This window comes from Periplaneta americana, chromosome 1, assembly GCF_040183065.1.
Source record: "Periplaneta americana isolate PAMFEO1 chromosome 1, P.americana_PAMFEO1_priV1, whole genome shotgun sequence".
Classification (NCBI taxonomy): Eukaryota; Metazoa; Arthropoda; class Insecta; order Blattodea; family Blattidae; genus Periplaneta; species Periplaneta americana.
In genome coordinates this window covers 132,431,169-132,446,662 of record NC_091117.1, presented here as the reverse complement: position 1 = coordinate 132,446,662, position 15,494 = coordinate 132,431,169, and the positions used below count along the sequence as shown (strand labels likewise).

General features: G+C 35.5%; 1 protein-coding gene and 1 long non-coding RNA gene across 3 annotated transcripts in view; one reads left to right on the top strand and one right to left on the bottom strand.

Moving 5' to 3' along the window:
- Positions 1-15,494, top strand: part of LOC138701012 (uncharacterized) — a 731,347-nt gene that overhangs the window by 542,087 nt on the left and 173,766 nt on the right. The gene's annotated exons all lie outside the window — the stretch shown is intronic.
- On the bottom strand, positions 10,654-11,163 carry LOC138709228 (uncharacterized). The gene is made up of 3 exons (XM_069839839.1): positions 11,096-11,163; positions 10,952-11,008; positions 10,654-10,865 (listed from the first exon to the last, which is right to left on the bottom strand). Exons 1-3 carry the CDS (start codon positions 11,144-11,146, stop codon positions 10,659-10,661), a joined length of 315 nt encoding a protein of 104 aa, XP_069695940.1. The 5' UTR covers positions 11,147-11,163; the 3' UTR covers positions 10,654-10,658.

Sequence of the window (15,494 nt, the reverse complement as noted above, 5' to 3'; positions counted from 1 at the left end):
TTATTTATTATGAAGACTGCCTTACGAACAAAAGTGTGATCTAAAAAACAAATGACCGACTCCCTTGCTGTCAATGAAGGACACAACCAAAAGAAGTACTTACGTACTGTATCTATTGACCGTTAATATTGTGATTTTTCTATGACAGGGAGTGAGCTAATGTTATACGTATATGTGTCTATTTGTTAGAGATATGTGTAAACCGTGAAATCATATTTTACTACGTACTATTTGAGGTCATGCCTTATCGGTGTTACTTACGAGGTTCCAACCAATCTTCGACTGCTGACTTGACATTGACTACTATTTATTTTAAGACTATATTTTTGTAATACGTTTTCTCATATTGCATGAAAGACAACTTGAATTAGCTTCCCCCGCTCAAAATTTCATGCTACGCCACTGCTTTTCACAGTCGTCTGGGACGGTCTACAGGATCAAAAAATGTCCATACAACATAGGGTCAAAACTTGATTGTTTTTCCAGAAAAAAATATTTCTTCTCTTATTTTATTCGCGTTGCGTTAGTAAAAATTACAAAAACAATTACATCAGTAGGTATATCTAGCAAAGAGTTAATATTAATTTAAATACATATTTGTGTGTTCTATTAGGTTTTCGTGAAATTAAATAAAATTGCATGCTTAAATTTGTTAATATTCTGGCGTGAGAGACGTGGCAACGCGTTCAGTAGGCAGTACTCTGCTCAGACCTACGTACATGTCAGCTGAGTTCAAGCTCCCTGTCCATAGGTCTACTGCCGAGCGGATGACAGTTCGGTACCAGTTATTCGATAAACAACTTACAATGTCATTCACAGTTTAGGAATATCATATGTTATTAATTTATGGAGAAAGTCGTCGTAATTCAAGTGAGACAAGAAGATGTACCATCAATGTTTTCCGCAATGAAGGTTACCTAATCGGCGAACTTTTGTAGCAATTTCTCAAAGATTATTAGAAACTGGGAGTTTTTCACCTCGTTTCGAAAATCAAACAAACAGAAATTTCTTTAAAAATGGGACTGCTTTATGGAAGCATTAAAAAAAATGTTGCATTTAAAAAAGTTCTTGTGATTTTGTGCAGTAAACAATTATTGTTTATTTTTTAGACGTACAATAAAAAAAGACCAATATTCCCAATAGCCTATTGTTAAATAAAATAGAAATTTACCATTTCTATTAATGAGATTGAATGTTTGTATTTTCTGTTTGTTTTATGTAAACAGCAGTCCGCCCCTGCATTAGAACGGAGCATCTGTTTTGTACCGGTATGTCTGTATCCGCTTGAGCTGTACCTTGTACTTGTAAAATCCCTCCTCCCCATCCAGCAATGCTGCCAAACGCCTAATAATGTATACTTTAATAATTAGTTCAATATTGCAATTAGAAAAAAATTGTGAGGACATTTTTCTTCCTTATGAAATGAACAATCATCAGTTAAAATAATGGCGCTTATACCCCTTACATCGTGTATAAGATAATTATGTTTAGTTTAGGCCTATATGTTTTTATGCGATGTCAGTATTGGCTCAATTTGTATATGTGGCCAAACGAGTAGAATATAAGCCTATCGGACTTCGATGTTATTTAGAGAAACTGAGGTTTCCATCCCGTCATATATATCAGAAGTGTGTACCTGGCCATAATTTTATTTCTTGTCGTGTTAAACACCGTGCATGCCGGATAACTAAGAAGGTCTGGGGTCGATTTATGAGGAAGGAAGAGGGACGGGCATAATACCTAAGCATTTAATGCAAATGGTTATTTTTTATTTAACGTTCATTTTCTACTGTAGGGATTATTCGGAGACAGTGAAGGCAATACGTAGACATTCGATCAATATTACAACAGTGGAGTTGAAAATTACAGAGAAAGCTGAAGTACACACACACACATACATACATACATACATACATACATGGAACCTACCCACAACTGCTTGTTTCATCAGAAATAATATTATAGAATTATGTTCAGAATCGGAATAGAGGAATTTTAATGTCGGTTGTTATTGTTATTTTATGAAATAGATTGTTCATTGCCTCTTTTGAAGTGGAGAAGTTTTATTGTTATCCTGTTACGATATTATAACATAGGCAATTATGACAGTATAAATATCTAAGCTAGTACAACAAAAAAAAATGATAAACCCAATTCAAAAGAAGCTAAACCAGTAAATAAGGCATTACAAACCAAACTAATAAAGCCAAAAAATAATCTAAAAAATTGGAGCAAAATATTAACATAAATAATGAGTTAAAAAAAGGGAAATGTCAACACAAGGAAACGAAAGGAGACACGTTGGCGTGGAAGAAAGATAAATCTGTATTACAATGAAATCGAAATGTGTTGGGCTAAGTTATTAACCCTAAATCTCAGAACTAAATAATTGTAGAAATTATTATTATCGTCATCGTGATCATCATCATCATCATCTTCTTCTTCTTCTTCTTCTTCTTCTTCTTCTTCTTCTTGAATACTATCATACAACGTACAAAATAGAATACAAAATTTTAAGATCGATTCTACATAAACATCGATAATAGTTGAAAACATACATTGAAATTAATAAATTAAAGAAAAATAAAACATTTAACATTACTCGAATTATATACAGGATATTTCAGAAGTGATGGTAAAAAATTTAGGGATGAGAAGTAAAAGCGAAGAGAAAACAAAAAAATTCCAGTAAACACGGGACCGCAAACTAACAGTTTACGAGATAATGCAATTTGTTTTGCTGGTTGAGCACCATCCCATTTTCTTCTAAGTGCGACACGATATCTAAACAGACGATTATGGTGAATAGTGGATACGTAGAGGACGACCTGTACCTAGATCACCGGATTTAAATCCTTTGGATTTTTGTGTAAGGGATTATGCAAAAAAAAACCTACTTTACACAGCATACCTGAAGAATTGCAGCATCGGATTGTATGGTCCGTCGCAGAAATCTGTGGAGTAGAAAGGCAAATCAAGACCTCTGCGCTAGCGATATATGGCAGGGCGAGGGCCAATTACTGCTCCGAGAGGAGGCATTGCTTGAACGAAGCGAGCAATCGCTTGCAGGAGGGGATAAATTTTATCTGAACTCTACACTACCTTTTACCACGAGCATCATACCCCTTAGCGGACTCGAACTGATTCTGCCCGCAATATACTCGGCACAGCTTAGAAAGGTAAACTAATACTGATTGTAACTACATTCTAGAATGTGTTGAGTCTTGCACAAAACTAAAAGCAAGTGCAAGATAAAACAAAAGAACAAAAGATATGTAAATGTGTAAATTGTAGAAATTGTATTTAAATAATACTATATCTTTGTGTAAAATTGTTGTAAAGTGTGTAATGTAAGGGTTAAATTGATTTACTTGTATGTACTTTGTCTGTGATCTATTATATAATAAATATCTCTAAAATAAAAAAAAATCTATCTCTATACTCGGCACAGAAACTCCGCCCCCATATGTGCAAAGTTACTCCACAGATTCCTGGGACGTACCATAGATGCCTTCCAGCAAATGAAGAATGACCCAGATTGTTCATTCTTATTCTTTGGTGTTTGCGAAGAAGACTAGACAGAAGCGTTCAATTGCATGGTCAGCATTTTGAACATCTGCTGTAAAATTCTCCAGTTAGCATGTTCATTCATACTGTACTGTACGTTGTTTATCCACAAACTTTACTGTTGTTAAAAAAGATTCTTTTGTGTATGTTTAATCACATTCCTGTGGTGTTGGAAACCAAACATTAATTTTACTGTCTCGTGATTGATAAATAAAATAAAATTGTCACTGCTTTTGTTGGAATCAGTACATAGAATTCAACGGGCCCCAACCAGCACAAAATGCCTTTATCTCATAAATGGTTTATTTGCGGACCCATGTTTACTGTGGGAAAAAAATTAAATTATGGTTTATTTAAGACGCTCACAACTGCAGAGGGTATATCAGCGTCGCCGGTGTGCCGGAATTTTGTCCCGCAGGAGTTCATTTACATACCAATAAATATACTGACATGAGCCTGTCCATTTAAACACACTTAAATGCCATCGACCTCGGCCGACCTTGACCTCGCAACTCGAGCATAGAAGGCCAGCGCTATACCAACTCCACTACCGAGGGCGACTTTACTGTGGAACTTTTTTGCTTGTCTTAGTTTTTATTTCTTATCCCTAAATTTCTGGTCATCATTTTTAAACACTCTGTATAGCAGTATTGTAAATTTCGTTATTCAGCGGTCATGCGGGGCTTCTATGCTTTTTCTTTCAAAATGTGTTGTATAGTTCATTCAGTATCGTAAGCAACATTGCACCTTGCGTAGACTCGAGCAGCAATACCTCCACTCAAGTAAAAAACCCGCGATCTCCACTTTTATGCCAGCTACTGTACACGTATAATGTAATGGTTATCCAAACTTTTAAACTTGTAGTTATTCATTGGCTCAGCCATGGAAAAAATAAATACACTTTCTAACTTTCATTCACATCATTTACAGTAATACCCTATATAAATAAATAAGTACATAACATACATTAGGCTGACTCTGAACATAAAATGCATATGGATTGTTTGCTCGTTAATCTTAATGATGTGAATCACAAATATTTCATTAACATGTTCCACGTATTCATGTAGACGCATTTACTCTATAACAACTTTAAACATAATATTAAAGAAGAGCATATATATAAAAGTTCCCCTTCTTGTAAGACTTGTTATGCGTTACATTCAAACAGTTGTGTCTCCACACCTATTGAAAATTGGACACATGTTTATATGAACATTTTTACTCAGAATATTCCATAATACCACCCCATAAAATGTTTACTGGAACGAAACCCTAGAGACCCTGTGAGGAGGTAGTGAAACGTCATTCTTCCATGTGAAAATGTAGGATCCTCTACTTTAACTGCGTAATATAATTTTAATTCGCCCACTGTAGGAGAGATATCGCCCTGGAATTGCTTGTAAAAAACACGTTGGACGATGTGTTTCGAAAATTCATCTGCTTTCATAAATACTTTTTTATTCGGTTTACGTGGATCAGGGTACATGTCGGCTATTTGGGCAGCATTCTTTGGATCCCGAGCATTACGGAATTCTTCACTGTTGGATTCGAACGTCTTTCATGCAACAATCGCATAATAAACATCGTCCGTCTCTTGAAACGGAATCACATCGAATCTGTTATGAATATAATGATTTCCAAGATCTCCAAAAATGCCATCACTGCAATAGCGCTTTTCATTCTAAAGTGGTCGACAGTTTTGTTTTGTTTGTAAACTCAAGCGCGCAGTTCGCACAGAACAGCAGTAAGACGAGTTGCTGCCCTAAGCGTAACGTCAATTGCAATGTCGCTTACGATAATGAATGAACTATAGGTTATAATATACTAATAATGTAGTAATGTAATAATAACACGCATTTCCTTATGCCGAGTTTCATCAACCAATGTTAATTTTTAACACGTTGTTAAACTAGTTTAACATTTGATTTAACAAAAATTCTGTTCCATCAACAAATGTTAGCTCTAACAAAGAGTTAAACTCTGTGTTAAATTAACATCCCATCTCCCTTATGTTAAAGGCTTAACAATTGTTAAACAGTTGAAAATGGCGGACGTAAATAATGCTTTTGATGTGGAATTGCTGTATTTAGACCATCTGAATGCCGTTCCTAATAGGGGAAGAGCTTTAAGACGAAATGATTTTGAAAATTTGCGAGAAGAAGAATTTTTGAAGAGATATAGATTGTCCAAAACTGTCGTCGGTAAGGTTGTGGAAGAAATACAAGAGAGATTAGAATACCCGACCAACAGAAACATACCTCTATCTCCAATGCAGCAGATACTGATAACTCTGAGGTTTTATGCCACTGGATCCTTTCATTTAATGGTTGGAGATAATGCTGGAATTTCAAAATCTACAGTAAGTAGAATTGTTAGTAAAGTTTCTGCAGCAATAGCATCAATGAGAAGAAGGTACGTAACATTCCCCTCAGTACAAGAACGCCCGAGTATTGTACAACAGTTTTATGATATGTACAATTTTCCTGGTATTGTGGGTGCAATAGACTGTACGCACATCAAGATTCAGTCACCTGGAGGCAATAGGGCAGAAATATATCGGAATCGAAAAGGTTAATTTTCTGTTAATGTCCAGGTCATCAGTGATGCCAACCTCCTAATTAGGGATATAGTAGCTAGATGGCCTGGATCAGTACACGACAGCACAATATTCAGCAACTCGCATATCAGAGCTCAATTTGAAATGGGAGCAATTGATGAGGGTATCCTTTTAGGTGACAGTGGATACCCTTTAAGAAAATATCTACTAACACCATACCTTCATCCCGAAACAAGACCCCAGCACAATTATAATGCAGCACATATTAGGACAAGAAACTGTGTAGAGAAGATGATAGGTGTGTGGAAGAGACGTTTTCCGGTTCTCAGCTTGGGGCTACGAACTAAACGACAAACAACCTTGACGATAATTGTGGCGACAGCAGTGTTGCACAACATTGCAGTGGAGACAAGGGATCAACTTCCTCCAGAAGATTTGACACTGCATCAGTACATCACAGAAAGAAGAAGGAATAGGCACATTAGAAACCAGAATCTTGTTCCTATTCACATGGAAAATGAACAAACTGCAGCAGCTTACAGAAACGCATTTGCACAACAACACTTCGCTTGTAAGTACTACAAACTTTTTATTTTTAAGCTTGTTACCTATACTACATGAAACACGCTTAAACTATACATTTCTACCGTGGTGGGAATATAATGGTGTAGCAGACGGTTGACTCAAACTCGTTTTCTACTGCGCATGTCGTCACTTGGGAAGCAGCAGCGGCGCGCTAATTAGCACCGCAGTGCTTGAGGAACAAAACAAACAGCTGTTGTATGTACGTGCACGGTGTTAATTCTTTGTTTATATATATTATATTGAATGTTATTCGTGTATCAGTAATGCTATTAATGTGACACATGCTATTAGTATGCCTGGATGTGCAGTATCTGGTTGTTTCAGTTACAATCAAAAAACAAAAGGAACTGACGTAAAATATTATAGGTTTCCGAAGAATGAAGACTTGGGAAGACAATGGTTGCATGCTTGTAGAAGGGAGGATGAAGTCAATTTACAGCATGATGAGTTTTCTCGCATGTTACTAAATTTTATTTGCTTCGCAACTCATTTGCAAAATATATTTTCATGTTAAACTTATTGTTTGACTTATTCCATAGACTGCTTTGAGGGAAAAGAAAGGGGGTAAAAATCTTTAGACTTAATGTTGTTTCAGCTCGAATATGTTGACTTCATTTTGAGGAGTCAAGTTACGAAGTACCTTTAAAGCAGAAACTCCTAAATTATGAACCAAAAAGCAGTCGTAATCTGAAAGTAGACGCTGTACCCACAAAAGCTCTGGCGCAGTCTTGCTTGAAACGAAAATCAACAGATAATCTGAGATTGAACAGATGTGAAAAACGGAGAAGGAGAAAAGAAATTCATGACATCATTGCCAAATAGTTCATGTACTCTTCAGGCCACTTCCAAAACAAATTCAGACGAACATGTATCAGAGGATAGTGCATTAGACCTAAATAACGAAACGTGAGTAATTACAGCATTATAATAAGTATTAACTAGTATGTTCCTGTGTATCATATTGTTAAAATGTTTCACATATGAGTCGCTCCGCAGAAGGGAATAATTTTCTCATAGTTCTTCAAAACTTTCTAAGCATAAAGGACTTTTTACATGTCTCATAAAATGTTAAAGCTGTGGTATCTTTTAACAACTTCCAGATAGAAAAGGCTTCAGTAAATGGAAGGATTCAATTGTCTCGAATGTCAATAGAGGAGCAAAAAAGGCGTCAATCAATGGGCATAAAATAATTATTTTCTCGCTTAACCCTAGCATTATCACGGTTGGGAAAAAATTGCCCACCCTTTTTATTTTCTAAATTTTTATAAATTAATGAAATCTTACAGCTTTCACCTTTACTCTATTTGTCTCTAACATGATAAAGTATGCACACATGTGTACTGTTTTAGATTTAAAATATAGCAGACTAATAATTTGAAGTATTTGTTAGTGGACAGATTTTACCAACCCTTGGCATTTTATATGACCCACACTTTTAAACATTTTCTAGTTTGAATTCTGTGATTTTTGTCCATTGTTGTAACTGTTTGTAATGCCGTTAAAGTCGTTTACTGTTTCAATTCTCCACTTTACTATTTACTTGCAGTGTTGAAACTTGAATTGGTAAATTTGTTCTTTATTTATTGGTGTTTATTCAAATCTAGTTGTATTCAGGGATACAGAACATAGACATGAGTTGTTTTGTGGATAATAGCAGCCTTAATGTTTTGCGTGAAAGTGATATTATAGTGCTATTGGAAACTGATTTACCGGCGGAGTTGAAGAAAGAAAATGGTAGTGAGGAAGATAATACAAAAGTGGTTGTGAGGGTGAAACAAGGTCTATTTCAAGTACTAGCTGCTAACAAGAAAGCCGTTCACATTACGAAAATTAATGTCAGATGTGGAAATTGTGGACTTAATTTGTGTAAAAAATATTCAGATATTAAAATTGTGTGTAGGAGCATTTTACTAAAAGAAATATGCAGAATCACTGGAATGAAAAACTGATGTGTGTGTTTTTTTTAAGTAATGTAAAAATGTTGACGATAAAACTTTATTGAATGTATTTGAGGAGCTCGGAATGAAAACGCGTTAAGTCCACATTTGATCGAAAATGCGTTTTTTTTTCGAATTTTCCTTCTTTTAGAGACACTTCATCATGCTACACTTGACATTTGTTGCAAATCACATTTTCAGCCTCTTTAAAGCCAGCCTGAAATCGAAGGTCTGATTCAGAACGTATTCTGTCCATCACTCTAAATGGATCAAACCGAGTTGAGTCCATGAACTTTTTTTTAGTAGGTTATTTTACGACACTTTATCAACATCTTTGATTATTTAACGTCTGAATGAGATTAAGGTGATAATGCCGGTGAAATGAGTCCGGGGTCCAGCACCGATAGTTACCCAGCATTTGCTCATATTGGGTTGAGGGAAAACCCCGGAAAAAACCTCAACGAGGTAACTTGCCCCGACCGGGAATCGAACCCGGGCCACCTGGTTTCGCGGCCAGACGCGCTGACCGTCCATGAACTTAAGATATCTTCTAACGAAAGCAGTACACCAGAATGAACGTAATTAATTCGACACCCGCCTTTAACATATGTTCATTATTGACTCTTTTCTAAAGTTTGCTTGTTGCTACCTTTAAGTTCATGCAGTAAGATTTAAAAGGACGGGTTTATTGCCTGGAATCTCTATTTAAATCTCCACGCGCAGACAGTGAATTATTGGTGGTGTGCAGTAAGTGGCATTTAAAGGCAGGTGGAGGTCGTTTGCAATAAACATGGGTCTTTTATTACAAATTGTGATATTATACTCATAATTTGGTAACAGTTTGAACAGTATGTTAAGTTTCGAAAGACTCCAGTACAAAACATTATTTGCACTCCCATGTTGTTTCGCTTCTTTCTTGTGAGATTTACAAACTTTGCTTCTTTTTCTGTGGGTGGTAGGTATATGACGGGAGGGGGGGAAATAAGCCCAACAGTTTGCTTGTAATATTGTCGTCGTAACTCCAGCATCCCCTCCCCTTTCACTAACACTTCAGTTAGACAAGGTTAACCCTCTATAAAATGCCTGCTTCCAGGTCAAGTCGAAGATTTGTATAGATCCTTTCCTTCCTGGGTTTGCTTCCCTTCACGGTCTTACATGCAATTACGTAGATATTGAAAAGCTGAAAAGTACCATAAACATTATATTGAAGAAACATTTCTGTAGTTTTTTTTACGTATTTTCCCATAATGGAGAAGGGATATAAGACTTCATTCTGACGCTGACCTGACAGTCAACCCACAACATAACGTTATTGTACTCTATTACGCCCTTCAGTTTCACCACTGTTTATTCCCCTTCATTGTTACCCTTTTTTCCTTTATATTGACCATGTGAATGTTGTGCTTCGTAGACAGACCTTTTCTGTCATGTCACTTTACTGCCAATAACTCTTACAAGACCTCGATTCTGATTCCCTTTCTTAAACTTTGTTCATTCCACTTGGAATGCAGGACAGAACTTCAATGCACTTTTATTCAAACAGTTAGAATTCTGGAAAACCTTTCGCGTATATTTAGAGGAAAATAACTCCTCTTCTTCACGAAAGATCGTTTTACAACATACAACAACCCTCTAAACAGACAGCTTGAAAAAACTGCATTTGACAGCTTGAATGAAAACTGTCAATACAAGTAGCAGGGTCACAAAGACGTCATGTCTAGACGGCTATGCTTTGGGAGAGCATCACGTTCCTGACAAGACGTTAGTAGGGAAGGAATTAGTTAATACAGCTTCTTGGTATTTATAATCAATTAACCTACACCACTTCCAAAACCTTATGGAGCTGAGCTAAGCTAAGCGAAGCTAGCAAGCTCCGAGAGAGTCTGCAATGCTTCCCGCGTGACATCATCACGTAGTAGGAGAACGGGCGAGGCTGCGCACTGCTTCACCATTATATTCCCACCACGATTTCTACCAAACTTCTACAAACAAAATACACTGCAACTAACTTATTCATCCTCAACACGCTTTCTTTTTTCTTTATAGTATATTAATTTTTCTCTAAATGCTTCTTGTTTTAGTTTCTCAGTTTCCAGTTTCATTTTCAGCAGTTGTTGCTCCTGGTTATATTTCTGTTGGATTAAATACATTTCTTTTTCACAGAGAGTTGTCCTGCTCTCGGCAAGTGCAGCAATGTTGTTACGACAAAGGTTGGCCTGGAAACAAAAATCAGCAGTGAAAATTTTGGCACTCCTGGCGGACTTTTATTATAACCCTCAACGTGACCAGCTGTGATACTGACCTTGGTGACGCGAGTCTGCTGCTTGTTACAGTTTTCTGCTCCTGTTAAAGCTTCAGCCTGGAAGTACAAACCCCGTTTATTAAACTTTCATTCTTAATTTAAAAAATAACTAACCTAAAAACTTAATAGAAGTGTCGTACTCACAACTGGAGTGACAAGAAGAGATGTGTTAGACGCCGGGCCTGGTGTACCCATTTCAAGTGATGCTGTGTTGTCCTAAATTGACAATTGTTTTCTGTTTACATTCTCCTACAACAACAATAATACAAATTATAGTTTACAATTTGTCTTGATATAATATAAATTTAAAAGTATATATAGTTAATGAAAGTGATTTATCACCTCGTGTACTACTGCTATGACTTCAACAATATCGCAAGATCTTGCTTCCTGTTCGGTTGTAATTATTTCAGCGTCACCTAAAAATAAAATAAAATTGTTATTAAATACAAACGAATTTAATTTGAATGAATAGATAATGCTAATATAATGCAACTGGTACTTACCATAGTATTCTGAATCACAGTCGAAGGGGTTGCTGTTAGGTTCTATTTGGTCCTCTATGAGGGACAGAACACTTTCATCAACTTTAGTTGTACATTGACCACCACCTGTTTTATACCTTTCCACCCGTTCGTCACTCCTTGCTTTCTTAGCTGATCTTTTTAAGTTAACATAAAATTGTCGCAGTTGTTTTGTTGTTCTTGATGTCACACTCCCATTCGAATTATATTCGTCTCTTAGTTTGTCCCACGTTTCGTCCTTCACTTTTATTTTCAACCCATCGGTTTTCTTGCACTCTATAATTTCTTTATACTTGTTTACTAGTTCTATCAACAACTCTTTCTCAAAAGAAGAAAAATTTGTGCCCCTCATCCTCTTCATTGTAACTTCGCGCGCCATTATTTCACAGATGTTCAAACAAAAGCGCAACGGAGTGCATTCAGAAATCGTATGAATCATACACCGCCTTCTCGATTCGTTGTGTTCGCTATTCTTGCGAGTATTAACAACATGTTAGTTAACATTTTGCAGGAAAATGTTGGTGAAATGCAAGAGTCTTAACAAATTGTTAAAAATTTTAACTCATGTTAAGAAACAATGTGTTAGCAGAGTTATAACATCTGTTGATGAAACCGGGCATTAATGAGCAATTTCCTAACTTAAATCGCTTTATTTATTTATTTATTTATTTACTCTGACAGGATTAAGGCCATAAGCCTCCTCTTCCATCCTACCAGATAGCACATATAAATACAAAAAATAAATTAAAGAAATGAAATTCTAGGTTTGCCTGGTATTTGGTTTTCTTTAAGACCAACGCCTTCTGTAAAGCTCAGTCGTGTTGCTGCGAGATTGCGGCTAGGTCAACACTCCTCACAACTAATTTCGTGTAAGTAGCCTATAAAAGTTTACCATTTCATATTCAACATTCACTTTTTAACTTTCATTTTTTTAAATTACATTTTCCCATATTATGATTACAGGACTTTGAATTCATACAACGCTTATTACACAGAAACACGAGCGAGTTGTATACCACAGCATGTTCCACCACATCAGTGATGTCAAAACAAGCGCATTTTTCTGACCTTGACGTCGTGCGCGGGCATCAAGCGCTATGATGGAAGGAGGAATAAGCAGCCTGTTGGATTAAGAAAACAGTGGTGCACAAATTTCAAACGGAACGTGAAATTTTATGTCTTTACTTTTATATGGCTTCTTTCCGTTTTATATTATCTATAAGTTATTGTCTGTAAAATAAAAGTACTAACACCAATTTCTTAATATTGCACTTGTGTTTTAAATATTAATAACATAATAAAAAGTTAGGAAGGAATGTTCACATAAATTCCATAGTAGTACAACTATACTGTACTAAGTGGATGAAGCACATCATTCATAAAGAAAGTGATATCCCAAAAAAGAGGATGTGTATCTTTAGCCTTATAAAAGTAATCAATGAAGTAATGAAAACAATATTATAGTACAAAGCAAAGTTACCTAGGTACTGTAGGTTATATGTTTCAAGTGTAACTAATATTCCATAAAAAAAACTCTTATCGCATTATGCTTTTAAGATGGCATTGGTGAGCAACTTCATATCATCAGAATATTAAATTATTTTCTAGAAACCTGCCGAAGCTATAGAGCTGACATTTTTACAACACATGGGTACATATATTTTGTTTATGATGTACCAGTAGTTGCTTTGTTAATTCATTTCCTTACAAACATTTTCCATGCGAATATTTTCAAAATTTGTAATACACTATCTTCAGTAATACATATTTACGGCATATTAAATTTACGAAAAAATTGTTGCAGTACATGTAAGTCAACCAAATAAATAGGCCTATATCTGAAAATTTCACTTTTCTATAAAAATATTCCTTTTGAATTAAAAAAAAAAACAAACTTGTGAAAAATGAGGATTAAAATTAAAACTTACATTCTCATAATGCACTTATACTTCTCAAACAAATCTAAAAATTAACATGGATACAGTTTTAATAAGTTCTCTTCCCGTTATCCATTGAATCAGTGCTGGCCATGCCTGTATATTGCTCGACCAAGCGGCATATATTACCTCACTCGTCTGTCTCTTTCCTTTCCACTGTAAAGCGGTCAGGCTCTGAGTTCTAAAGCGCGCGCTTACGTCTATGGGCATCAAATTACATGACTGCACTGCATTGTAATCTATGACCACACGCATTTGAAGATTGCCAAATTATTTTATCGTATTGAATATTTTAACCACCAGCACAATGTTCGTCATTTTTAATGCTGTGTACTTGGTTATTTTAGATTTTGTCACACATGCGTTCATAACCATATACAGTGCTGTAGGTGGAAACAAATTTTAGGGGGTACTGTTGAAATCTCCTTGGTCAGACTAGACTCTGTATAGACTTACTGCACTTCTTTTCCAAAGTTACTTCTTCGTCATGCATCCGCCTCTTCAGACCTCATTCCAGATCGCAGCCACAATTGCATATAAGGCAAGAAATTAAAAGCTGACATTGGTGGCTCTACACTCTACAAAAGCCTAGGAACTCTTTAAATGGAAGGAGTATTCCTTTTTTTTAGTGCAGATATCGTTTGTACAGTAATGTTCATTCACATTCTTTAGTTGAAATTGGAATAGAATCTATAACATGTAACTGGACTCAAGATTCATGAACGCACGAAAAGTAACAATATTTCCCTCCTCTGGCAAACTCCTACCATTACGTCTGAGTGAGTTTTCAAATTAGCGAATCAGTGCAGCAGAATCTTTGGGGCGCCACATCATAAAATTAGTGTTATGCGAAGGAATCTACGCAAGTTTTGAAATTAGCGAATCAGTGTTGCAGATTTCTTGAGGCGCCATGCCATAAAGTCAGTGTTAAATACTTACAGAAATACCACGGCGTTATGCAAGCTTGAAGCTAACAAATCACAACTACTGAAGTGCCAGACCATGCCTTTCGATAAAACAACGAATGGACAAGCATTTCGGCAAAGGATATGAGATGTCAGCCGCTACATTTATGCCAAATATCAAAATCAAAATGTTTTACAAATAGCTGACTTCCTCCATTTCAGAGTATATTGAAGACTATTTGAACATAGTTAATATATTTTAGAGTCTATATTTTTATCCATCTCGGTAACAGCGAGTTTTTATTTTAGACGGTACGGCGTACCGGCGCGTACTGGCCCAACTGTAGGACTGACCATATAACTTATGTTTGTATTTTTACCATTTTAACTTTGTTTGTTTAGACATATACTCCAATGATTCTATACATACGAGAGATGTAAGTGTTCATCTTGTGTTTCCGTGGCCATAAGACCTGAAGATGTCATACTTAGGCGAAAACGTTGTTTTTCGCTATGTATTACCTTATGTCATAATCTAATGACTTGAATGATTGTTCTTGATAAGTAACTTTGACGGTAATAAACCCATATATATTTAAAATTGTACTTATTATACTTATCGGACCCAACATGCCTTTGAAATTGTGTCAATGCCGGGAGAAATTGAGGGGTTGGGTGCAAGAAAGGCACTTCTCTTAAATGTATGTATGTATGTATGTATGTATGTATGTATTAACACTACAATTGGGTATACACCCTGTGGCAATGATATATAATATAAAATAATACCATTACAATTATACAATAATTACAGCAATAAAAGAAAAATAAAAGAAATAAAATAAAATAAACCTAAATTTATTTCTAACTATAAATAAATGGATGCAATAAACCTAGGAGTATAAATAAAAACTGTTCTATAATAACGCCTAACAATAAGCAAAAATAAACCGAACTTATAAGTACTTCTGTTTCACCCAACTATTACCACTTTAAGTAATTACATATCACCTTAATTAATTACAAATCAACTTAATTACATATCATCTTAATTACTTACATATCACCTTAATTTATTTACATATGAACTAAGTTACATATCATCTTAATTACATATCAACTTAATTAATTACATGACACAACTTAGATAATTACACTGCACCTACAATTACATTTT